Source organism: Gambusia affinis, linkage group LG07 (assembly GCF_019740435.1).
Source record: "Gambusia affinis linkage group LG07, SWU_Gaff_1.0, whole genome shotgun sequence".
Taxonomy (NCBI): domain Eukaryota; kingdom Metazoa; phylum Chordata; class Actinopteri; order Cyprinodontiformes; family Poeciliidae; genus Gambusia; species Gambusia affinis.
The window spans coordinates 5,891,440-5,916,135 of NC_057874.1; the positions used below are offsets into that span (position 1 = coordinate 5,891,440).

The window sequence follows — 24,696 nt, forward strand, 5'->3', positions numbered from 1 at the left end:
ATATATTTAAATGGGTATACAGGCTCCTCAGCCTGTGTGAATAATTCCCCTAACTGTACCATTGTCCGCCACATCTGCAGTGCCGTCAGCGACCGTCAAAGGGAAATCTGGGGCACCGCGGTGGCCTAATTGTCATTAACCATTCATCCCATTCAGCTCCGTTCCATCCCACACACATTCTCCCAGCGTTCGGCCCCGGCATTCACCATCTATTGGATTGGACTGGACTGCCCCCCATCCCCACCCCTACCCCTCCAGGCAATCCACACCTGCAGAGTCCCCAAGCCGTGGACAGCTGGATTCCCACATATTACCCATAAAAGACACACATTTGTTTCCATTTGTAACGCCATCCCTCATACAGATTGTAAATTCCGATAACCAGCCCGGAGCGCGGACATTGGCTGACGGCGCGCCTTCGGAGCGCCTCCCATTGGCCGTCTCCCTTCAAACGGGACGGCTCGGCCACGCCCCGCACACCCCGTAGCTGCTGCCGTGCTATAAAAGGCCGAGGAGGCTTCCCCATGTGGACGTCGCGAACTGTCAACACAGACTTGTAGACATACCTCCGAGAGGAAGGGAAGAAACCCGTGGGTGTGCGCGGGGGTGTGTGTGTGTATGTGTGTGCGTGCGCGTGTTTTCTTTTTTTCTTAAACTTTCACAAAACTCGTCGGCGCATTCTGTGGAAGCTAACGAGGCAAAAGATGAAGGTTGTCGGATCTACCTGCGCCCTGAAGAGCAAAGTCGGCGGAGAGATCGGCCTGTCTGACCAGAGCCTGGCCATCTCCAAGTGCAAGATCCCGCTGCTGGACGAGCAGATGAACGTCTTCCTGCAGGACATGAACAGCTGCTACAGCAAGCTGAAGGAGCTCGTGCCCACGCTGCCCACCAACAAGAAGGCGAGCAAGGTGGAGATCCTGCAGCATGTCATCGACTACATCTGGGACCTGCAGGTCGAGCTGGACGAGCCGGAGAAGAGCCGCCAGCAGCACTCCGTCCCCCGCACCCCGCTGACCACGCTGAACGCGGAGCTGGCCAGCATCGCAGTGGAGGTAAATATCCTCTCTCTTCTCCCCTCTCGCACGTGCCGCGTAAAGCAGGACGCACGTTTGGAGCGGATGCGTGAGAGCGCGAGTGCGTAAAGTTGCCAAATCGATGCGTAAAAGCGCGTGTTTTGTTTTGCTTTTCGTTTTTAAACCGTATCTGTGTTTGGCGGTTACCAACATGCACTGATCTGCTTCTCCTTTTCTCTCTCTCTCTCTCTCCTCTAGAACGGCTGCTCAGAAGAGAGGATAATGTGCCGCTAAGAGCAGATGGAGCATCTAAAAGTCCGTGCGCCCAGGCGGAGGACCAACAAGGCGAACCCGGTGTGACATTCTGGGCAAACGTCGAAATCTAGCGCCTCGAACTGTGTAGAGATGTTGAAAACTCTCCCAGCTAAAAAGAAGAAAAAAAATAACAAAAAGAAAAAAAAAATATCAAAAGCTAGAAAATCAAGACTGGACATCCTCCGGTCGCGGTGGACTCTGTCACTCGCAGCTCTCGATTCATCCGGGGGCTCTGAGAGCCGTGGTGTCCAGATCTAGAGCCTGGGTCAGTCAGAGGGACCAAGACAAAGTTCAGAGCAACCAGCGACAGACTGCTGCTGCTGCTGCTGCTTGTAGAATTTCAAAAAAGAAAAAAAAAGCTTGCGTTTCTGTCACGATCTCTCTCTCTCTTTTCTATTTTGTGTAAAATCATATAAAGAATTCAAACGTTTTGTAAAAGAAGAAAAATTAATTTCTCAGATTCCTGAGTGACAAACTGTATTGTATATTACAATGCCACAGTATGTGAAGATATTGTTTTCTTACAATGTACTTTATTTGCGTTTTTATTAAAACAAGAACACTATTTTTTGAACAAGAACCCGTCTGTGTTGCGTCTGTTTCTCACCTAGAGCTTTAAAGGATGAAATCAAAATTTTTTATATTTCTTTAATCTAATAAAGCAAATACTCTTAGTAGTATTCGGTGTGTTTTTACACAGGCCTGTTAATGTTTTTCTGATGTGACAGTGAACGCAACACAAGAAACACCTCAGACTTACAAGAAGCTGTTAAAAAAACAAACAAAAAAAACTCAGCCAACCAGGGCTGGCAAAAGAGTTTATGGGGCCCAGGAGCAGTATTTGATATGAGGTCACCATAGTGACACTAATAGCTCAATTGCCCAAGCATGGTCATTGTGCACTTATTAGCCTAATTTAATGGTTTCCTAATAAGCTAACGAGCTGCTTTGACCAACATTATTGACTTTGAGTAACTTATTAAATCACAGACAAGAGCAGGTATGTCTCTGATGTATTTCATCTGGCTGTCCCACCCCCCCCCCCAACTCTCAGCACTTTAATGCAGGTTCAAGAGTGAGAAGTCGATCTAATTATTGATTTACAGGAATGTTTTCCACTTTATTGTTACAGATAACCTGTCCATTCTCTTCGATCCCAAACAAATTTTAAATTCCCCAACGCTAAAAAGTAAGTTTTTGCACAAAAGTAGGCTCATTCTAATAGATAACCTAACTTTCTGCACATCACATAGACTCATCATTCTGAAAAAGGAAGAAGAAAGAGTCGATCCAAAAGTTTGGAAAAAATTGAAATGTTAAGAGATGTCCGACTTTAAGAAGATCAAAACACAAAGTTTCAGAACCAGCTCGGCTTTCTTATCCCTTGGGCCGGCTTTGCAGGTAACATCCAAGCGCAGCTGGTGGTAAACATAATGGCTCATATCCATGCACTTAAATTGCTCATTTGCCTCTCTGTGGGCCATTAAAGTGTCACGTTACAAGAGGAAAGGCAGACCTTGATAAAGACGGGCAGATTCAGTCAAAACTTGAAATCGCATCGACTTTCATTTTAATATTCTCCAGGTGTGAAATGATAAGAGGGAGAGAAAAAAGAAGTTTATAAAGGGTAGAAGAAACAATAATCTAAAAGAGGGGCTTGTTTCACGTCATAACACATCATTTAAATGTGCTTTTCCAATATGTTATCGCGTAAATCTGCAGCTCTGTTTCAGCCTCTCTCTCCTCCCTCTCTCTCTTTCTCTTTCTCTGTGGTTTTATAAAAAAAAAAAAAAAAGAGCTTTGGCGAGGCGATTCGCTCTAAGATTTATTCTGTCTCCCTGGTGCAATGTTTTCCCCATTTCCCTGCGGTGCGATGCGCACAGCTGCAGCCCCGGCGCGGCCAGTGTGTGATTGTGTTTGTGTGATAGCTTTGTGCCAAGGGCAGGGGAGGGCGGCGGGGCCCAGACTGAGCGGCGCCTCGGCACACCTGGGGAAGTTCAGGTTAAATAGCTCCACATTCCTCAACACACAGCTGATTGAAACATTAACAAACAGTAATCCGCGGGCCAGGCCGCAGATGGGCTGGGAATCACGCCAGAGACACGTAGAGAGAGAGAAAGAGAGAGAGAGAGAGAGAGAGAGAGAGAGAGAGAGAGAGAGAGATGCTCACGGGTAGAGATTCCCACAGTACACTCATACGCCTTAAGTTACCTATTAATATACACAGAGAAACTTTTTCATTTTTAACTCCAGAAGCTAAGCTATTTAACACACAATCCCCTTAATAGTTTTCGTCACACCGCTTTAGCAGCTAGGTTATTACCGCTATTCAGCAAATATTAGCTAATTAGCTAATCTGGCACACGTCTTACTGAGCGTTGTACAAGATGACCAAGGTGAGAAAATTCACAAGCATACTGCGCTGCGCTCCCATCAACACCCATATGTATACACACACACATATATATATATATATATATATATATATATATATATATATATATATATATATATATATATATATATATATATATATATATATATATATAAATTCTCTAATTATTATTTTCAATCAGGGATCTGCCGTGGACACATTTCTCAATATCGACACCAATTTAATTTCTACGCTCATCCCATAATATACAAACGTGAAGGAATCCTTATGTCACCTCGCTTGGCTCTCGCTTGTATTTCAGCTCCCTCTCGCGGCATCACAATTAATTACACCCCTTACTCAGCGGTTTAAAAAAGGTGAAAAACCACAGGAAGACAACAGCGCCCTCTTCTGGTATTATGGTGACGTTTCACAAACAATCCAGACAATTGCAGTTTTTTTGGGGATTTGTTGCATTTTTTGGGAACAATATAGGATTTTAAAGGATTTGTGTATGTTTGTCGTGGTAACACACCAACATACACAAAGTTACAGACGTAGTATGTTCTTTCATCTATTACAACTGAATCGTAGCTGATTGTATTCTTTTTCATAGTCATATTTTTTTGTTATTTTGTTTACTTTAAAAAGGCAGCTGTTATGTAAAACCAACTATTTGGAGCTTTACATCAAGTTATAATGTAATTCCATCATGAAAAACACACATGGAGTGTTGCTGTAATTCTTTCAGGCAGATTTAAGAAATCTTTGAATCTCCCATGGCAACCATTCAGTTGTGCAAAACGCCTGGATGGACCATGTGCAGTCTATGCGGATGAAGCTCCTCCTCATCATCACAGAGTCTCCACATCACAGAGTAACACTCTGCTCCTTCAGACTAGTCAGCAGAAATTGGCAAACACCTGGGGGGCACGGCATCTGCTGAGCTCATCATACCAGCTACTTCTCAGTAGAACGCTGGTAAAACATTGTGAAAGCGTTAATAGAGGAGGACGGTTATGACTTCCTAAAGGTGGAGCGTCAGAAGGAGCAGGAGTTTCTTAAAGAGACAGAGGCGTTAAGTAACAAAGTCAAATTTCTTTCCGGTCATATTTGACATATGTAGCACTTTTACAACTGAAGGTAACGGTTAATTTCTTATGCTATAAAATGGCACCATGTGCCTGGAAAATACACAATCCTGCCCCCATAAGAAAGTATATGATAATTGTTGATTTTTCATTTCATGCAGGATTTAAACTTTTTTTATTATTTGTTGCAGACATCGTCATGTCTCAGGTTTCGAAAGATACTGCTATACTCAACCGTGACATAACTACACATGAAGCGCTTTAAAAGACGCTCAATGCCTCTCGTCTTAACCACATTATGATTTTTTTTTTCTCAGTGAAGTGCTTCATAGAATGCTCCAGAAAGTATTTTTTAATATTTTGTCGTCTTGAATCAACTTTTCTATGAATGTTTATCCAGGACATGAAAATGATGGCTTTGACTAATCAAATGAGAGTAAAAACTGCTTTTGTAGTTGGGAATAAAATGAACAGATTCAGATTTTCAATATCACTGAAAATAACTCACCATGCTGTCTGGGAAAAAAAGGATCATCAACAGGTTTTTAGTTTAGTTTTTTATATATATATATATATATATATATATATAGACATGGCAGTCACCTTTAATGTGCGGTTTGGCCTCAGAGTCCTACAGACAATCCTAAACTAGCAAAGTTCTCCAAATGTTAGATATTTTACTGGTGTAACACAGGAAGAATAAAAGCAGCAGAGGTTTTCTTTTAAAACAATATTAGACTAACAATGAGAAGGCGACATGTTTTTATTAGATCCGCACTAATAAAAACAGATGATTTGCACGCAAATACAAACGAGTCGAGAACGTTTAAATATAAATTTGTATTTACAACAATATCAACATCAACAGAAACATTTGCAATATACATCCCGTAAAATGTCAGCTTATTCCACCTCCAAATGAAGAAAAACTTAAAAACGTGTCGTCTCTTTTGCGCTTCATTCGACTCCAAAAGTTCCTTTTTTTTTTTTTCCTTGAAGTAACAAAATCTGGACAGCTTAAACAAACGCTGCTTCCTGAAAAATAGAAGAAATATTGATATGTTTCAAAGTGGACGTCATTCCACTGGTATTTCTTGAACACAGCAAAAACATGCGTTTTGTTTCCTGGAAGTGGGGGGAAAAAAACAACAACAAAGAAAAAACAAACAAAAAAAAAAAACTTCCAGCAAGTTCAAAGTTTCAGGTCCTCTTCACTCTGATGAGCCGAACATTTTCCTCCATTTCCAGAACCGTCCTATGTTGTGTTTTTCCTTTTTATTTATTTATTTTTTATTTATTTAAACAGATCCATGATATGTACCCATTTACCATTCCAATAATAGATAACACATCTCATAAAAAAAAAAAAAAAAATGTACATCAAAAACCTCAAACTATACATAGATGTGGAAAAATATCTTTGGATTGCGCGTGTTGAAAAGGTAGATCCTGCCGGTCAATAACAGTCGAAACGAAGATGGCGTGAACTCAAAAAAAACAAAAAAACAAAACCTGCAGCTTGTAGGAGACAGGAGGGGCGGGGGGCGTCCTAACCAAATCGACGAACTTGCGAGTTTGTGTCTTTTTGTTCCTTCACTTTAACCAACCCTCCGACCGTGTCCAAACCCAGACCTTCAACACAGCAGACGCTCCTCGTTTATTTTTTTAAAAAGTGCCTTGCTAATAGATGAGAAACAACCCCAATAAAGGGGGAAATTAAATCATTCGAGAAACGACAAGAACAGGAACCAAAACGTGTCGCAAATGGTAAAAACAACAAAACAAAACAAATAAAAAAATCAACCAAATCAGCTTTGACCTATGGGACACAAAAATACAACCAGGACTCTCTTTTTTTTTTTCTTTGTGCAAGAACGGGCCTATAAAAAGCAGGGCTGATATATATATATTTCTCCACTATTTACAATTCATATTCACAGACATACGAGACATCTAATACTGCAGTACCATTCGTTTTTTTGTTGGGTTTTTCTCTCTTAAAAACATGGATTATGATGCTCAGTTACAGTCGAAAGCATAGAGGCAAGAATTATTGCTCCAATCTGCATAACATTATTAGTAAACTGTGTGCTTATAGCTTCCAATGACTTAAGAATGAGGTGCATTTAAAGGCTAAGGAAAAAAGCAAACAAAACAAACTAAAACTGTTGTAAAGGCATTGAATCTCTAGTAAGGCTGCAAAGATGAAGGAATATTGCATCCACCGTTTTTTTTGTGTTTTTTTTTTTCTCCCCACCTCTCGCCCCGCCTCCAGAAACAAAAAGGGCTTCCTGGTAAAGTGCAGCCGCAGCCAGTCGTACCGTAGTCCTATTCTGTATCCTGGCTGCGGCGCTGAATACTGCCCGATGGCTACGGGTCAGCCGCCCAAACAGACGCGGGTCGATTTTGTGCTCCCAAAGCTCCGACTTGGAATAAAAAGTTTGCACAAAGCAGTCTCTGTGGCCCACTTCGTTTATTGCAGTACAGTCCCACGTTACCTGACTGTACCCAGGCTTCTGAGTCGTCGCTTCTTACTTCCTTTAGCAAGAAGAGGGAGTGGGGGCTGGCGGGGGGGATATCTACCGTCTGGGGTGTCCTGGTCCAGCCCACGCTGTCCCAGCTGGAAGAGTCCGCCAGAGGTCCTCAGCAGAACTTCTGCAGAGACAGAGGTCCATCATAAAACCATTGTTCATGTCGTAAAGATGAATACAGTACAGTGTGAAACTTTTCTCTTTTTTTTTTTACCCCCTGTACTGTTACTTGTGAAAACTATAATGACATTGAAATTTTAAAATTGAGCACTCCTTTAAAATCTGACGTTTTGATTTGGAAGAGAGGAATGGGCAAAAATGTCTGTGTAAAGGCCAGACAAAAGATTGTAACAAAAAGTGTCCCTAATGCATGGAAACTCCAAAAGACACAAAACAAATGACATTGCTGACATTTTCTGTAATTGCAACATTTTTTTGACTCTTAGGATTTTTCTGTCAGCAAAAACCTCCAATCAATGACAGAAATGCAAATTAAAAATGCTGAAACAACAAGAAATAAAAGCAGAAGATAAAATGCAGCAGGTAGCAAAAAAAAAAAAAAAAAAGAGCATAAAACACATCAAACTCGCACCATAAATGAAAGTCCTCCAGGCCACTAGGTGGCGTCAAACAGCAATCTGTACTCAGTAAAGCCAGGGTGTTGCATTTTAATGGGACGGCAAGTCAGGGGAAGAAAGAATATTGTAAAACAGCAGCATATTTAAGGCAGTCATGTTACCTACTCTAGACTCCCCCTAGTGGTCTGGAGGATTTTCCTTTTGTGGAAAGAGTTTCCATCATTTCATATTTGCAGTTGTTTCAGCCATTTATTTTCTGTGATTGAGGCATTTTTTTTGAAGGGTTTTTCTGTTGCATTTGCGTCTGTCACATTGAAACCCAATAAAATCCAGTAAATTCTGTGGTTGCATCAGGATAAAATGTCTAAATGTTTAGAGCTTTGTAGTACTGCAACATCTTAACTACCGGATCGGGTCCCATTGGCAGTCTGTTCATCCCCATTGGGTTCATCCCCATCTGGCTTTGCATCTGAGCCATCTGTCCTGCTCCTGGGCCACTGACTGGTCCGGGTCCACTCATTGAGGGGTTCATCATCATGGGTCCAAACTGGCCCTGGTTGGCCTGCTGTGGGAACTGTTGCTGAGGATAAGGGCTGGATAGAAACAGAAATAGAGTCAAATACAACAACTAAAAAAAAAAAAAAGCAACAACCCTGGAATATCTAATAAATGGATGATGGTACACACTTATTTCTCTGCATTCCTCCCTGTGGCCAGCCTTTCATGTCTCCAGACGGGTACATGTGCCCTCCCTGGGGATTCCCCTGCATCCCCGCCATTATGGCGTTCTGTGGAGGCCCTCCCATTCGGCCTTGCATCACATTCCCCGGCGGGCTGCTGCCGGGAGCCATGAATGTCGAGTCCCCCTGCTGGTTCATCCCTGTAACAACACCGGATATGAAGCTGAAACCTGAGAATCGTTGCAGACGACCATCTCTGCCTCACTCAGCTCACCGTAGTTACTTCCGTAGTTAAATCCCTGCTGTCCGGGCTGATTCATCGGGGGCCCTCCCATGGGGCTCTCCATGCCCCCTGGTGCTGTGACGTTAGGAGGAGGACTGAAGCCTCCTGCCGCCACTTGATTCTGTTGCTGCTGCTGCTGCTGTTGCTGCTGCTGCATTATCATCATCATCCTCTGCCTCCTCATCATGTTCTCCCTGTTGCGCTGAGCAATCATCTGGGGACTCAGGAAACCCGGCTGCAGACACACAACAACTCATGCAGTCACTGGTTTAAGTAACCGATTAACTCATCCGACTGATTGTGATTCGTTACCACTGAATAATTTAGCAATCGATTAATTGTCAACTAAGCACACAGGCTAAAAAAAAAGCCAATTTACTGAAAGAGCAACATATTCAGAGCAGCAGTTAAGTCAAAACTGTGCAAAAATAAAAAAAGAAAACATTTTTATCTAAGCTATCAAGAACCTTGGTCTGTAAATATGTTCTACCCAAAACTCATGTTGATGTTGTAAGTATCTTTTAGCTGCAAGTGCATTCTTTGCTACAAATGACGAACCATTCACTAAAAGAATGTTATGTCATTTGGGACAGTACAATATGTTAGTTTTTTTCTGTTTGCTTGAATTATTTGGATATTTGCATCTATTACAAACCTCAAGTAGTTACACAAAAAATCTGCAGAATGTGAAAACGTCTAAAATCCAATTTATCATCAACACAAAGAATTAATTAATTAATCATCAGCGTAATCAATTAATCGTCAGGGTAATCAGTAAATCACCAAAGTAATCAATTAATCTTCAGAGGAATCAATTAATCGTCAGAATAATCGACAGATTAATGGATTACTAGAATCATTGTTGATTCCTGTTGATCAGTAACCTGAAGCGATATGCATGGTGTTGACTGCATACCTGACCACTCATCCCTGCTGACTGCATGCCAGGCTGCATGGCTGAGCGCATGGCGGGGTTTCCTCCAGGGACGTTTTCCATTTTCATGCCTTGTCGTGCCTGGTTCATAAACTGCCAAAGAAGACACAAAAACGCTTTTCAACGCGCCTGACGGCAATTTAAGGTTAATCGAAACACGGAAGAAGAATTAATAAAAGATGATTCTGAGTGTTCACCTGCTGTCCCTGTAGTCTCTGCTGCAGCTGCAGTCGGAGAGGCTTGGTGGCGGTCATCATGCGAGGACGCTGCATGTTTGCGCGGGGGTTGCCCATGGCCCCCATGCTCGCCATGCCAGGGAAGCCTCCTGTCTGGCCCATCTGATTCATCATGGGGTTGAAGCCGCCAGGCGACTGGCCCTGCATCGAGTTACCTGCGTAACTAGGCTGCATTCCCATCGACTGGGGGCCCGGGTAAGCCTGGCCATACATCGGCTTCTGGTCCAAGCTCATCGAGGAGTCAAGGCCCGGAAAGGGTTCTGACGGGAGACAAGGACCCTGGACCGGATCCGGGCACGGCTGGGGACCCTCGGGTCCCTGGGCCTGCAGGAGACGAAGACAGAAGTTATGGAGGAAAAACTTTACTGGAGCAGCAGGGAAGCATAGGAGCACAAAGCAACACTGCTTGCTAGCAAGCCGGCAACAATAACTCACTTTTCTAGGCAATAAATTGTTCCAGAAATGAATGCGATAAATGATAATCACTTTGAGACTATTATCAATTGATATACTGTTAAAAGCATAATAAAGCAAGTTCACTCTCTCAAAGACTAATGCATTCCTGTCATTTTGTAAAGTACATAGAACAATGCCACTGGAAGATATTTTAAAGATACAATAACACTTTATTTGAAGGGGTGTGCATAAGAATGACACTACAATGTCATAAACATGACATAATACATGTTATGAACATAAAATGGAGTCCACATGACTCTTTATGACTGTTGTCAGGAGGTGTCTTTTGTTAAATAATGACACTTCTAAAGCAAATTTGCATTAAAAGTTGGATTAAAGGTCCATTAAAAGTGCATTATCTGGGATTATTTTGTAAATAACTATATTTGTATACAAATTTGCATTAAAACATACATTAAGTATCAAGAAAAAGAGTCAACTTTGCATTGAAAGTGTCATTATTTACCGAATGACACATCATGACAACAGTTATAAACATACAGAAAGACTCCTTCATGTTTATTACTGTGTAATGTCAGTCTTATGCACACACCTTCAAATAAAGTGTTACTGTAATACCCAAAGCAAAATCAGCACAAAACAGCAAATAAAACAGAAATAAAAACCATACACAACTAAAACCATAAATATAATGGACTATAAGGTATCTGTTAACAAACTGCCCGTCAGAATGGAAATTATTAAGCTCGCTTTATTGATTCGTTTTCTTGCATGGTCAGTCTAGTCAAAGCATCAGTTTTATTTATTCACGTCACAAAGACCGTGCTTAACGGTTAGACGTCCGTAGAGTTTCTGTACATGACATCCTTCTCAAGTTGGTCCATAGAAACTTTTTAAATTAAAATCTTAAAGACTTATAACGCTATAAATGAAAAGTTTTGCTGCACAAACGTTTGAGTCCAGTTTTGTTTAATTTGAAGAAGGTGGGGGGGGCAACTTTACTCAGGAGTCCAACATCAGTATCTGACCTCACATATGCATTTCTAGAAAAATAGTTTGAAAATGTCCAAAAACGCCTTCCTAGAAGAGTTGAGACTGTTATAGCAGCAAATCAGATGAACAGCTGGATGTGTTGATGGATTATGTGTCAAATGGATAAACAATGAAATGGATGTGTGCTAACTACGGGTGCTAACATCTCCGGTAAGTTAATGCAATGCAGAGTTAATCTATACCTGGCCCACTATTTCAGGGATCCCCAGGGCTCGATCTATTTCCTGCAGAGCAATGACATCAGTGGTCTTGAGCAGAGAGTCCAGCTGGTCCAGAAGAGCTCTTTCATCAGTCGGACCATCGTTACTGGGCAGAGTCCCCAGGAGCTCCTCCAGGGGATGAACAAACGTGTCCCTGAGTCAACCAATGACACGAAAACGATTAGGTCTCTGTCAGAGACTACAAAGTGGACGACTTATTAGTGTCTTAACTGAACCTGAAAAACCCAAATGTGTGAAAAAGCAGCAAAATATTCACCTGTTTGTACAATTTTGCGGTCTGTCCATTCCCATGGCAGGGTCAGGCCAGGAGGGAGACTGAGGAGGAGGGCCGTTTCCACCAAACGGACTCATGGCCATACCGCCTTCATTATTACCTGCATAAGAGATAGTGGATGTTCTATGTTAAAAAAACACCTAGTGAAACATCCAGAATAAAACAGTTTGGATCCATTTCAGCAGATGGTATCTTGAATCTGGTATAACAATGTGCCACGTAACAGATTTCTGTAACAGCAGTCAGGCTTTTCATATTTCATTCCATTTTTTTTTACATTTTTTTTTAACTTCATAAAACCAAACTGATCACTGATCACACGTCATACCCATGTCCATGAGTTGCTGCTGCAGCATCGATCTGGGGTTCGCAACGACGCTGTTGGAGCGGTTCATCATGGGCAACCCCATTTGGCCCGGACGAGCCATGCCCGGGTGTCCCGGTCCGGCCACAGGGTTGCTGTTGGGCCTCTGCATCCCCCACTCCCCTGGAACCGCCATCGGAGGGCGCTGATGGACACCTCTGCCCATTCCTCCTGAACAACACAGGTCAAATAGTTTCTGGGGCTGCAATGATTGTTTTAATTGATTAATCGCATAAAGCAATTTATACATTCTGTAAATTTTTCATTTAACCACTTAAGCTTATTGTATAGAATATTAGAAACAGTTTAAAAGATGCAAACAAACATAATTTAGTTCTTTTGTTAAAATAAGAAAATAGAGTTCTTATTGCCTAAAATGAAACGGCATAACAATGTTTTAAAGTTTGTTTGATCATTTGAAGCAAAGGATGAACCTGAAGCTAAAAAAATACTTCTAACATCACTATGTGAAAAACTCAGCCCTTTCTGTTGGACTTATTAATACAGTATTGGATTAGTATGTTGAGAATTTTTAGATTAATCAATAAATAACTGGATAGAAAAATGTGCTTAACAAGAGATTGTTTTTAAATATATTTTTGAACCAGTGAAACTAAGACTGTGGTATTTGAGGAGTTCTGGGTAGAACATATTTAGAGAAAATGATGGTTTTTCATTTTAAATGCAAAATGTATATAATTTCTGTACAGTTTTGCCTTAATTATTTCTCTGATCATGTCTTTCATCAAATTACCTTTTGAGTCCATATACTAACGTTTAACAATTGATCGATTACAAAATTAGTAGACGATTATTTTAACAACTCAATTGATCACAACTAATTTGCCTAATCATTTCAGCCCTAATGGTTTCGAGTACAAGCTTGTTCAGCTCTGCCAACATGGCACCCCGACAACCCCGTCTATTCAAGTATTTCGCATTCATTTCTGCATGGCGACTGTCTTGTTTTCACTGTGCGTGTGTAAAGGTTTTGGTGTTTTAAATTACTTGTTGCGTTTCCTCGGGGTGGACACACCCCCATGCCTCCGGGAAAGCCGTTGGGCACCGGTCCGGGTCGGATGGAAGGATCCATGTTCTCCTGTTTAACCAGCGACGGACAGGGGACGTTCTGTCTCGCTGCCAGTCCTCCACCTCCAGCTGCCATCTCTCCGTCCATGGGCTTAGCATCCAGGGACAAAGCTCTCTGGAAAGGCACACGCTGCGCTGCCAGGCCTGGGACTCTTTCCCCATCTGAGAGACAAATGTCAACAAGATCAGCTCACAGTCCAACCCTTAAACTGAGACAACAATCAACTCTCAGAGGAAACCTAAAAACAGCAACAACAACAAAACAACACCACAAATGGCAGAGCTGGAATTAACGATTTAGAAATACTTGAAAAGATGCAAAGAAACAAAAAATTATGCAAAACACATAACTAAATAACATTTTCCTTTTGAATATGAAAACGGACATCTTATTGCTGAATTTTATGAGCAATAAAATTCAACTAAATCTGCAGCTAAAGCAGAACATCTGACATCAACTTTCTGTGAGACTCAGTAGAGTAGAGCTAACTTGTTGATTACTTTATGGATTAACTGATTATTGACTCTATAGCTAAAACTAAGTCACTTGAGGAGTTCTGGGTACAACATATTTACAGACAAAGTTTATTTTTATTTTTTTTACCTTAAATAAAAATATGTGTACATTTCTGTACAGATTGTTCTCAATTACTATCCTGACTTATTCAAGAAATGGCTTTTTTTTTGTCTGAATACTCCGGTTCACAATTAACTGATCACTAAATTAGTTGACAAATATTTAAATTAATCACAACTAATTTAAAAACTGATATTCATAGTTTCTTTGCGTCCTATCTGATGGAGCTCAAATCATTTTACAACAAAGAACTGGAAACATTTTCAGTCATGTGCAACGCTGATAGGGAAACACCAGAACGCCTACAGGCATGAATACGTTTTCACGGCACAGAATAATTGTGTTTAATTAAGGTGCCTCACCAAGTAGCGCGTCAGACAAGGAGCCCTGCTTGTTCCCCGTTTCCTTCCCAGCTCTGGAGTCGGGCTCAGGATAGAATCCGGAGTTGCTCCGCGGAACGCCCAAGATGGTCTCCAGAGTCTCCGTCTGAAGAAAGAGAAATTCTCAGTTACACATGGAACCTGTTCATTTATTAAATACGACCCATCTATGAATGGAACATTCAAAGTCCTACCTCATCAGTCGGCTCCAGCTTCACCTTCCCATCCATGGTGTGAGGGCCCGAGCTGCTGACTCCACCTGCCTTGCTTCCTCTCCTGTCCAAATCCTCCAGCTTTGGCTTGACGTCACCTCCTTCCTTAGAGTCGTCTTTATTGAGAAGGTACTGAAGGAGGGGGCGGGGCTTCTCCTTTTTGGGGCTGTGCTGCTCCTTCTTGGGTTCAGGTCCCTTCCCGCCCGCGGCTCCGGCGGCGGGCCCCGGCTCCGGCGTCCCCGCGTCCAAGCTGCTCTTGCCCGTGGCCTCGGCCGTGATGCGGGCCACGTCGTCGGGCGTGTTCCCGTTCTGCAGCAGCTTGTGGAGGATCTTGTGTTTTTCCTGCAGCGACTGGCTCGTTGGCCCGGACAACGTTACGGCGCCGTGATTCCCGTTGGTGGAGGACGACACTCCCGTCGTCGAGGACGGGCTGGTAACTCCGGGGGCCCCGTCCTTAGCGTCCGGCATGGAAGCGGACACCGAGCCGAGCGTCTGATTGGGCTGCACCAGTTCGTCTGTTGGAGAGGTGAGAAGCTGCAGGAGCTTCTTGTTGCATTTGTCGGGGGCCCGGCGGTTGGAGTCTCCGGCTCCAAGGCACGCCTGGCTGTCCGGCCGGTCCGGAGGGCCCTCGGCGGTCGGGGTGTGCGGGTGCTGCTGCGACTGCTGATCTCCCCCCAACGAGCTACCTGGGCTCTTGGATTCTGAATAAGGCGGAGGGCCTGCTTTACAGGGGCCGCCTGCGGCCTGATTGGTGGAGTTTATGCTCGGGGAGCTGTCGGGCTTTTGTGGCGGAGGCGATGTGAGAGATGGGGGCATCGTTCCGACGCCCTCGCTGATGGCTTGGAGGGCATTTAAGGAGCTGCTGGAGTAGCTGGATCCTCCTGTTCCACCTCCAGAGTTCCCAGTATGGCTGGAGCTCATGGGGGAGTTTAAAGCTGCAACATAGTACAAGACAAATGAACATAAGAAAGCAGAATATACTTAAGAGTTGACCTATTATGCATCCTCAAATAGGTTAGGATGGGTCTTTTTTACAAAATATTTAGTAAAAAAAGCATTCTCAGATAATTTAGTCTGAGTAGTTCTGCTTATTTTGTGCTCCTTTCATAAGAGCTCACTTTTATGCAAATAAGCTGCTACTGGCCACGCCCAAACTCAATGTTTAAACTCACTTTTCCATCACCCCTTTGTGCAAATTAACTGTTTTTGAAAAAGCCAGAAACTCAAGTGTATTATTATTATTAATTTTTTTTTTGCAAAAGGAAGTGACTTTGAATTTTGCCATTTAAATCAACTTTCTTTAATTGAATAATGTGATACTTCAAAAAGTGCAAAAACAAACGACAGAAACAGAGTTTAAAAATAAAACAAAGTCATGTTGTTATGTTCTCTGTGTGAATGCATGCAGATGTTCTTCATTGCTGTCAACAACACCTGTCTACATACAGCCAGTTGACCAAACATGCTGGAGTCAAAAACAGCTTTTGACCAAAATGGAAGTGCAAAAAGAGAATTTTGCTTAACATTAAAATCCATGTTTAGCGAAGGTATTATGTTATAGTTTACTGAAAATTCACTGATACCTCCAGGAGAGAAGGGACTGGCGCCCGTCTTGGGGCTTCCTCGGACTCTGGGTGAACCCATGATGTTGTGCGGCCCGTTGATCCCTGGACTGGCTTGAGTGGGACTGGTCATACCCATCCCGTACGCTCCACCTCCATGGAACTGGCTCATCTGCTGCTGGTGCTGCTGGTGCTGCTGATGCTGCTGGTGCTGCTGGTGCTGCTGGTGCTGCTGGTGCTGCTGATGCTGCTGATGGCCCATGGCATTCACCTGGTTCACGGACCCCATTTGGTTCATCGTGCTCATCGAATGCATGGAATTCATCTGATTCATCTGACCCATGCTGTTCATCTGGTGCATGGGATTCATGCGGCCGCCGACGGAGTAAGGGGGGCCTCCTCTTTGCGGCATGTTGCCGTGCTCCGCCATGCCGTAGCCCCTGTTCATGCCCATGTTCCCCACTGGACCCATGTTCATCTGCTGGCTGGGGTTGTTCACGCCCATGTTTTGAGGCCTCATGGGGCCGCTCTGTGTTCCACGATAAGCACGGAGCTCCCTGCAGAGAGCCAGCAAATAAAATGAGGAACGTGGGTTCTAAGAATATCAACGCTTGGTGCAATTGCTCTTTTCTTTTCCATTATTAAAGCATTTCTACCTTTGCAGCAGGTGAGTGGAGAGGAAAGAGAGTGGCTCATTCGTGTTGGGGTTCCTGCAGAGCTCGGTCCGCGTCCGGGCCGTGACTGGCGTCCCGTCAGAGAGGGAGAAGCGATAGAGAGGCGTCTCTGAGTGTCCGTTATGGAAAGCTGGAGAAGGAAAAAGAGTGATAAAAAGTCCCATTAAAAAAAAACAAAAAAAAAAAAACAGTAACCAAATTTTAAACAGAATGGTAATTTCATGAATCATCAACTACAGCGCCTGACAGAGGTGTAGATTTGAAGATCTTTTATATTTTGTTACTGCAACGTGACAAGTGTCTCTGTAAAGTCTTTAATGAACTTTTTTGCAAATAGATTGCTTCCAGGCTGCGCATAATTAAGAAGAACGGTGATGAATGGGGAATATGAAAGCAAGATCAGCGTATCTGCAGATTTCAGCAAGACAAATTTAAGACTTTTAAATATTTTTTTAATGCCCCAATGAATTATATTTAAGGTCATAAAATCTATAAATATAGGTGATGGTTGAGGTATTCTGTTGTGTTACAATGAAGCACAGCGGTAGCCTCAACTGCCTTGAGTTGCAGAAAGCAATGAAGATGTTTGTGTGCAACTCAAACTTTTACCTGACAGAAAAGTCCCATCAGAAAAAACACCCACATGTACCAGTTATAATAGTCACGTCACGGCAAAATTTAAGATCTGTGATTAACATATTAAACATTTTGTAATTCATTTAAGACTTTTTAAGGATCTAATTTTTAGATACATTAATTTAAGACTTTTTAAGGTGTTGCAGACACCCTGAGGATGCTTTCCGTTTTCCTCCATTCAACTTTAAACAGGTGTTTTCACGGTTTTCTCTCTACAATGGCCGGGTTCTTCTAGGGACGCAGTTCTTCTGCCAACAAGTTTTCCCACCTGATCCATTTTATTTTATTCCACACCTTTATCCTGCGCCCCCTTCTGGTGAATTCCAGCACACCTGAGGCATCCAAATATGAATATTCACATCACAAAGGAAATGATGGAGTGCAAATGTGGCCCAGACAAACCCTGCCAACTGCTGTTAACTTTCAAATTGTAAGCAACATGTATGCAGCCTTGTTTCGCAAATGCAAAAACATGGAAACACTTTACTTTGATTAAAAGCCAGGAGCCTAAGAACATACCGTCTTGATAGTGGCGTTTGTACGACCACGGCTGTCCTTCACTTCTGTTAAGGAACATCTGCATGCAGCGCCTCACCAGGTCTTCCCACCCTGGAAGCATCGAGGTGTGCAGAGCGCTCTGATGTTCAATTTCAATCAGCTTACCTGCAACAGAAGGCGCACAGTAAAAAGTTAAACTCTGGCTCGACTTTCAGCAGACGCACGCATCTGTTCGACGCCACGCTGCGCACGCTTACCAGAGAGCTCATGGCGAGTGCTGAACCTCTCCGTCCTCTCAACCGCCGTGATTCGTCGCGCCACGCAGATCATACACGACTGTAAATCTGAGGGAAGAGGCAAGAGGGGTTAGACCCAACTGGACTGAACTGCAGCTTGAGGTTCGATGAGAACTCTGGGATACGACACAATTTAGATACCACAAAAACAGAGCACTAAAAAGAACAACTCCAAAATTCAGTAATTGAGCAAAAATATATGGATCTAAATGGAAAAGGGTTTCCTCTACATTGTGGCGTACTGCAACGGGAAATTGAAAGCCGACACACCTTAAGAATGAAGTTTTTTTTTTTTTTATATGTTAAAACAATGTAAAGCACGTGAGATATACAGCTCTAGAAAAATTTAAGAGACCACTTACACTGATCAGTTGCTATGATTTTAGATATTCAAAGCTGGGAACAATAATTACCATCTCCCTCCTCCATCATGGCTCGAGGCTGAGTGAGAGCAAAACACTGCATCGTCTCGTAACGCTGGCCGCCTGGCCTCTCTTCAGGCAACCCGTGACTCTGACCGTAAACCAGGTTCACCAGCATCCGACAGCTAAAGGTTCGGCTTTTCTGTTGCGGCACATCTCCACCCCAAGGTGCCCCGTTTGGCGCTTAGACGAGAGAGAAAGAGGCAGAAGGAAAAGCGGGTGAGCATCACTGATTAGGCAACGTCCTGCATCCAGCGTCTTCGTGTTGGTAGGTGCCTCACCACTAGACTTGGGCAGGTTCCGGCGAAACTCGTCCCTGTCCTCATCGTGGATGATGTTGTACACGCTGATGTTGATCAGCTCCTCCTGCTTGTACTGCAGGTATTGCGTCACGTTGTCGGACACGAACACGATGCTGCCCTCTCGGTTGACCACAAACAGAAAGCCGTCCAGCGCCTGAGAGCAGCGACGACGACAACATTTATTCTCAACGGCCGCAACTTATTTTAAAAGGTGCTGAGCGGGGATCAGCGAGCCGGCCCGTTGCCTCGGGGGGATTATCGGCGTCAACTGACCTGCAGGAGCAGGGGCCCCAGATGGTCCTTGTCAATGACCCCCTGACCAGTAGAGGACACGTCTGCTTTCTGCACGTCGTCGTCATTGCAAGAGCTCTTTCCTACACAGACAGGAGAGAACGGTAAAGGTACGATATCCAAAGTGAATCTTTCAAACTAATAATTTCTTTTCTTCATATTGAATGGAATGGTGGGAACTACTTTAATTATTTTATAAAACACCCAAAGTGGCCACCAGAGGGAAGCACAAGTCCTCTGTGCATGGTTGGCCTGCATGCCTTTCTATTTTTAAAATCACCACATGCTTGAGTCTTTAATAGATACCCCCCCATATAGCAGGGTCATCTGTAGAGCATGACTCTATAGCAGATGTGAAGCAGAACAACACTGCATGTGCCTACATACATACATACATTCATACATATATATTTGTAGATCTTCCAAAGAGCTAGGATGTGAGCTCAGGTATGTGGAAGAGTCAATAACAACAAGAATAATACATTTGAAAGAAAAAGGGAGAAATGAGCTCCTGCTTTATTCTGTCACTATGGCAACCTGACCGCACAACAAATTGAGCCTCCGGATGCGATCGCTCACCTTTATCTCCGCCTAACGTATAAAAGTCTGTCAATAACGATTTGATGAATTCAGACAAGAAATCAAGATCAGGTCAGTGGCGTTTGCTGAGGTTTTGAACCAATACGATTTCTATACCAGCTATGTTTCCCATGTTTAAGGTGCCAGAAAGAGTATTTGAGGAACTTCTGTTTTTTTTTCTGGCTGCCCGCTCCCTCACTTGTTATTGCACACTGCTGGCCAGCGGGCTGAAAGGTTGTCCCTGTCTCACAAGACATAAAGCAAAACAAATAAAAAATTGTTTGTTATATACTAGAACCCAGAGAGAGTGAGAGAGAGAGAGAGTGAGAGAGTGAGAGAGAAAGTAAATAAATAAATACAAATCATTGTTCACATCAGTGGACACACCACACTAAGCCCTTCGAGGATGCACATGCAGTCCATGCAGTGTGCTGACCCTGTGGTTGGAAGTGAGGTACTCTTAGCATTTCTGCATAAGAATGAAATACGAGGAAAGATGCAGAAAGCTTCTGAATTTTCTACGATCTGTTGAGATATCTTCATCAGGCTGCATTAGGGAGTACAGAGTGCTGCAAAGTTGCTCAATTTAAACCTTTTGAGGTTCCAGACTGTCTGCCGTGTAATATGCTGGAATTTTTTAAATCCTGCAGTGGAAGTAAGGCTCCACATTCTTGAGAGAACACATACTGAGAATGATGCATCAGCAATGCTAGCAGTACAGTCCTGTGACGTGGCCTCTAGTCGCCAAGATAAATAACTAGTGACGGCAGGAAAGCTAGAGAATATCTTGAATGCTATCCTTATAGGTTCATCTGGCATGTCTTTTATGAAAAATTAAGATCACCGGGTTAAAGCAGAACAAAACCCAGAGATGAAAAAATGAGCGGCAAAAGTTCATTTCTAATTCCTAAAATGAAAACATTTGCAAAATAACATTTGGGTTAAAAACAACATATTAGCGTCTCTGTTGTCATTGGTTTTAAAGCGAGAGGCGCAGTTTGGCACTACCAGATGCACGCCGTCACCAACAACAGCCTCGGGCCATGACCACCAAGGACTGGTTTCAATTACTGGTGTTCATTTACCCCAAGCAACACAAACAGCCCGACTGGACGCTGTCGTGAAGCGCCCCGGCCGTCAACCTCGCACCGCACTTCATCACCGGCGTCATCTGTCCTTAAGCCTAACTTTATCCACTGTTTACAAATCAACCTTTTTCCCTCAGGGTGACTCGCTGGAGACGGCTGTTAAATTCCTCAGACCCAATTTGAAGCCAGAGGAGACCGACTGCACAACACGCTGCCCTCGCCGTCAAGCTATATTGACAATTTAGAATCTGGAACGAGGCAGCTGAAGACTTTGTTTTATTGTTTTTAGAATATACTACTAGCTTTTGATTTTTTTTTCCTCCTATTTTTAGTCGTACACCGATTGCAGTTTTCTGACCAATCCATTATCTTTATAAAAAGCCTGGTCTGCCAATACCAATTTTTTTTGTGGGTCTGAAAAGTTTCTAAAATTAGTGACAACGTTGCTTAGTCTGCAACATTGCAGTGGCCATATCTAACCCCCCATTCTCTATTGACCTTTTCAGAGGTGGATAAGATCGGCTTCACATGCATCAGTATCAGTCGATCGCCCAAATCAAAGGAAATCGGTGCACTGCTTCACATTTATTATTGTGAACAAACGTCCAGAAAACTGCAATAATGCGGAAACACTGAGTTCCTTTAAATCAAGGCTAAAAACCCACCTGTTTCGAACTGCCTTTGATTAGGCACATCAATACACTCTGTGTGAATTTACTTGATGATTTTGATGGTGGCATTTGATAAAATGTAATGTTTATTGCATATTTCCTGATTGCTCACTGTCTTATGTCTTTATGGTCTAAACTAAAGCACTTTGAACTGCATTGTTGCTGAAATGTGTGAGACAAATAAACTTGATTTGCCTGAATACACTGTTCTCCCTTGAAATAATACAAAATATAAACAACATTTTAAAGAAGAGGGGAAATAAAAGCAAATCACACGTTTTTCATGCGTTTTCTCTTGATTAAAATGTATATATGCGACTAATTTGTGCAGAGGCGTCTGTACCTTGCTCTTTTATTTGCCTGATCTGCCTCACGGTCTCCTTGAGAATGGCACATTTGTCAGGCTTGACGTTGAAGCTGTCGATGTTGGAGAGGTTGGCGGAGATGAGCTCCGCCAGCTCTTCGATGTATTTGCTCTCCTGCTCCCTCCGACGCTTGTCACACCTGCCGGGGAGGGGAAGGGAGGTTTAGACACATTGCCATGGCGACCTCGCCTCCATGCGCGTGGGGAACGTTCCGAGAGCGGCGGACGTTCGGAGCCGTTCCGACGCCGGGGATCCCGCACTCACCCCAGACCCGGCGTGTCGCAGCTGGACAGTTTGCGTTTGCGGTCGGAGCACAGCGGCTCCAACGAGTTGTCTCCTACGCCACTCATCTTCAGCACATTATCAGCACCTGGAACGCACACAAACCATGCAGCGTGATCAATGAAAACACAAACACAGCGCGCAGACAGGTTTGTTTCACGTGCGGTGCCGCCCAACCACCGTAAACTGGTTGAGATTACTTGGATGCGGTTTTATTTCTGAACATATCGCCACATCAATCAGCTGACTTTTCATGGGAACATTAGGTCGTAGTTTTCTACGGTGTTATCCAGACAGACTATCCGTTTAGCGGAGCAGCCTCTCACTCTGTGCTTCCATGTTTGAGGGGAGTGAAATCTCATCTGTTCCACTGTGCGGAGGGACTGATGATGATGTAGTGATTTGAAGCCTCGGGGGAGACGGGTCATCCTGCGTTCAGCCAGCCTATCCGCTACCTCTCTGTTAGCAACAGCGGCGGTGGAGCCACACGTACGCACACACTGCTCACAGCAACCACACTCGCAAGAGTCGCATGCTCAGACATGTCACTGTACTATGAGGGGGTAGAGAAAACAAAACAAGAAAGGCAAAAAAAAAAAAAGAAGAAGAGAAGGCCAGCAACACACACGTATTCACCAGCTAGCTTCTTTGTCCAACTTCTTGAGCAATGAACGAGATGTGGAGACTTAAAAGTACCCAGAGAGACACTCCAGTTACTAACAAGAAAATATCCCTGCCGTTTGCTTCTACTTTTTCTCCAATAATTTTAACTTCCCTCTCAACTCCTCCCTGCTTCAGGACCCTGCCCTTGTTTTCTTGCTCTGCCAATGCCCTGTGTCTGACCCCACAGAGTTCACATTAGAGGAAACCCCTGTAGCCAGCCACTAAGGTCACCGCTCTTTCCGATTCCCACCCAGAACAGCACACGCACTGCAAAAACACTGAATCTCACCAAGTATTTTTGTGGAGTTTCTTGAGCAAATGTGTTATGAGACAGAACTAACTCGCGAGAAACTTTTCAGCAAGATACAGGAGCTTGTTTTCGCTCAATTACTCCTTAATCTTGATGGAAAATACCCATTTCATCGGTAGATTATTTCACTTACAATTTTCCCATGATATATGGAACTGGTGCTTTTTCCATCAACATTAAGGAATTATTGAGTTAAACTAAGCTTCTATACATTTCCTATAGAAAGTAAACAAAAATACTCAGCAAGATTCTGTGTTTTTGCAGTGCAGGGTTGCTGCGTGACACTTTACAAACGGATCATTTGACATACCCAAAAAAAAAAGAAAGTCTTCCAAAAGTGGATTTCTTTCTGTCTACGGTGAGTGAGCTCATTCCGGAGAGGAATACTGTAGGATGGATAGGAACTATTATGCAACGCCAGCTCTGTATTCGCAGGCTAGGACATGCCGCCCAGTCACCTAACCAGTGCTCCAAACACAACTACTACACCAAGACTGTCAGAAATTTGCATCTCCTGCTTGACTACCTTTCAGCGCCCCCACCTCTCTCCCTCTTTCTCTCTAAAAGTCTTCGTCGTGTTTTTTTGCCTGTGACTCTCGCTGCCCTGCCCCTCAACCCGCTGATCTTCTCCCTTCCTGGTTTCACCTCTGCAGCAGCAGAAAGAGCCGACACCAGCCCTCTGTCAGGCTCACGCGTTCGGGCTTTGACGGCGAGCGTTTCGGAGCAGCGCTATAAGGAAGCGGACTTTGAAAACAGGGTCAGCTTTATGAGACAAGTGCAGTCACGGGATCTTGTTTAGGAGATTGTTTGACGTGAAAGTAGATCAATTTGCAGGCTCAAGAAAAAGAGAGACGGCGCATGCAAAAACTTCAATTGGGTCTAAACAGCCTTAACAAGATGGCAGCAACTTTTTATTTTTTATTTTTTACCGAACAGGAATAAAATCTGCTATATGACGAGCTTCAGGTAAACATAAATCTCCTGCAGATAACGAGTGGATGATCAAAATGGTTTGAAACTCTCATGGATTGCCCGCCGGGGGCTGAGATCAGAGGTGGGCGATTTGCTCGGTTCAGTACTGACTACAGGCTCACCTCAGGCAGAATGAGTCCCAGTCAAACTCCATTCAGGGCCTGCGTGACTTCTCAACATCTCCTGAGAACAGAAGAACAGATGAAAGTCATGAACTGTGGCGCTACGCGAAGGCCTGGATGCCTCAGTACGTCAGCAGGGCTACAGCTCCTCATGTTTTTATCCATTCAGAGATTCATGGGAAAGCACTCATTTCTAAAATTGCACAGGAAGTCGCAGCAGATAGCATCCTGTTTGCGTTCTCCCCTCAGTGTGTTCCACAGCGTCATCACTTCCCTTTCCTGGAAATGCTGCCACCCATCCACCCCATTTACATATTCTCTTTATCAGTCTGCTTCCC

At 43.6% G+C, this 24,696-nt stretch overlaps 2 protein-coding genes across 3 annotated transcripts in view; one reads left to right on the forward strand and one right to left on the reverse strand.

Moving 5' to 3' along the window:
* Positions 1–520: 520 nt before the first annotated feature.
* Positions 521–1,908, forward strand: id1 (inhibitor of DNA binding 1, HLH protein). Its single transcript, XM_044122641.1, has 2 exons — positions 521–1,052; positions 1,272–1,908. The coding sequence occupies exons 1-2, from the start codon at positions 705–707 to the stop codon at positions 1,305–1,307; spliced, it is 384 nt and encodes a 127-aa protein (XP_043978576.1). The 5' UTR covers positions 521–704; the 3' UTR covers positions 1,308–1,908.
* Positions 1,909–7,247: 5,339 nt separating this feature from the next.
* LOC122834318 (nuclear receptor coactivator 3-like) overlaps positions 7,248–24,696 on the reverse strand; it is a 43,316-nt gene continuing 25,867 nt past the window's right edge. The window contains exons 2-23 of one of the 2 annotated variants that reach the window (XM_044122642.1): positions 24,359–24,419; positions 22,274–22,379; positions 21,988–22,148; positions 19,289–19,389; positions 18,995–19,169; positions 18,705–18,896; positions 18,253–18,339; positions 18,017–18,160; positions 16,844–16,991; positions 16,209–16,744; positions 14,608–15,560; positions 14,396–14,519; positions 13,376–13,618; positions 12,332–12,538; positions 11,986–12,103; positions 11,691–11,862; positions 9,997–10,359; positions 9,782–9,892; positions 8,857–9,100; positions 8,590–8,782; positions 8,309–8,495; positions 7,248–7,448 (exon numbers count right to left, since the gene is read on the reverse strand). In XM_044122642.1, the coding sequence (XP_043978577.1) occupies positions 7,437–7,448; positions 8,309–8,495; positions 8,590–8,782; positions 8,857–9,100; positions 9,782–9,892; positions 9,997–10,359; positions 11,691–11,862; positions 11,986–12,103; positions 12,332–12,538; positions 13,376–13,618; positions 14,396–14,519; positions 14,608–15,560; positions 16,209–16,744; positions 16,844–16,991; positions 18,017–18,160; positions 18,253–18,339; positions 18,705–18,896; positions 18,995–19,169; positions 19,289–19,389; positions 21,988–22,148; positions 22,274–22,359 (4,557 nt within the window). In that variant the 5' untranslated portion in view covers positions 22,360–22,379; positions 24,359–24,419 and the 3' untranslated portion in view covers positions 7,248–7,436. The remainder of the gene's footprint in view (positions 7,449–8,308; positions 8,496–8,589; positions 8,783–8,856; positions 9,101–9,781; positions 9,893–9,996; positions 10,360–11,690; positions 11,863–11,985; positions 12,104–12,331; positions 12,539–13,375; positions 13,619–14,395; positions 14,520–14,607; positions 15,561–16,208; positions 16,745–16,843; positions 16,992–18,016; positions 18,161–18,252; positions 18,340–18,704; positions 18,897–18,994; positions 19,170–19,288; positions 19,390–21,987; positions 22,149–22,273; positions 22,380–24,358; positions 24,420–24,696) is intronic. The other variant, XM_044122644.1, reaches the window with a different exon arrangement.